Here is a 1,018-nt window from a genome sequence, read left to right on the forward strand (position 1 = left end):
CGTCGCTGTGTTGGCAGGGGCGGAGCCAGGATTTAGGCATCAGGGGGGCGAAGGAGATAAGGATAGTACATGCAAAAAAATTTCTTCAATGCACACCTAAATGTGTGTTGTTTTATATTAGAAGAAAATTTTGAGAATAAAATGTCATAATGTATCACACTGACTTATCAAAACATAGTAATACATTTTTGGCAATTCACAAAAAGGCTTCCTTTCTACAGGATTGAATTTAGGTCTACAACTAGCAAGATCATCGAACAATAAGATAATCTCAACTTTGGAGCTATTCATTTCTCAGTGGAACACAAATATCATAAATTGACGAATGCAGTCAGCCCTGCTTCCATCGAAATAGAAGGACATGATGCAGACAACGTTCAATAAAAACGAAAATGCCAAAAGGCAGCCTGAGGAGGAAACAACAGTTAAGATGTACTGCGAGCAAAATCTCCCGTATGACTGGAAAACACATCTACTAGTAATTTGTACTCCTTAATCAATAGTCTGAGATGCAATCGCAAGAGAGCCAGTTAATTAACTATGCCATACCTTCATACTTCAGCGTTTGCGACAGGATCATCGCCGCGGATTAGACTTCAGCGTTTGCAGACTAGATCATTGCCGCGGATTAGACTTCAGCGTTTGCGGACTAGATCATTGCCGCTGAAGGATCTGCAAAGGCAGAGACGGGGGCTTGCTGGCTAGCACGGCGACGCGGCGGTGTCGTCTGTCGATCGGCTAGGGCGGCCAGTGGCGGCTAGCAGAAAATCGTGATCGATCTATTCTGAACGACTTGGAAGACAGGAAAGCTGGGTCAAAATTCTCCACGGTGGCCTAAAGATGAGACATGGGCTGTGTTTGGGCTTGGTACCTACACGCAGCACCACAAAACTTGGAAATCAATTCATTGGGCCTTCGTATGCAGTACTAGTTGAACTTAAGGAATAAATCTACAGCCAAGTACGTAATATATACTAGGATCTGTATTAGTATCTGCTCCGATTCATTGAGGGGGGCC

General features: G+C 43.8%; 1 protein-coding gene across 1 annotated transcript in view; it reads right to left on the minus strand.

The window, feature by feature from the left end:
* LOC123162023 (uncharacterized methyltransferase At2g41040, chloroplastic) overlaps positions 1 to 723 on the minus strand; it is a 4,015-nt gene extending 3,292 nt beyond the window's left edge. Inside the window, exon 1 of the mRNA XM_044579838.1 lies at positions 550 to 723. Coding sequence (XP_044435773.1) covers positions 550 to 555 — 6 coding nt within the window. The 5' untranslated portion in view covers positions 556 to 723. The remainder of the gene's footprint in view (positions 1 to 549) is intronic.
* Between the last annotated feature and the right edge of the window lie 295 nt (positions 724 to 1,018).

The sequence above is a fragment of the Triticum aestivum genome, chromosome 7B (assembly GCF_018294505.1).
Source record: "Triticum aestivum cultivar Chinese Spring chromosome 7B, IWGSC CS RefSeq v2.1, whole genome shotgun sequence".
NCBI lineage: Eukaryota > Viridiplantae > Streptophyta > Magnoliopsida > Poales > Poaceae > Triticum > Triticum aestivum.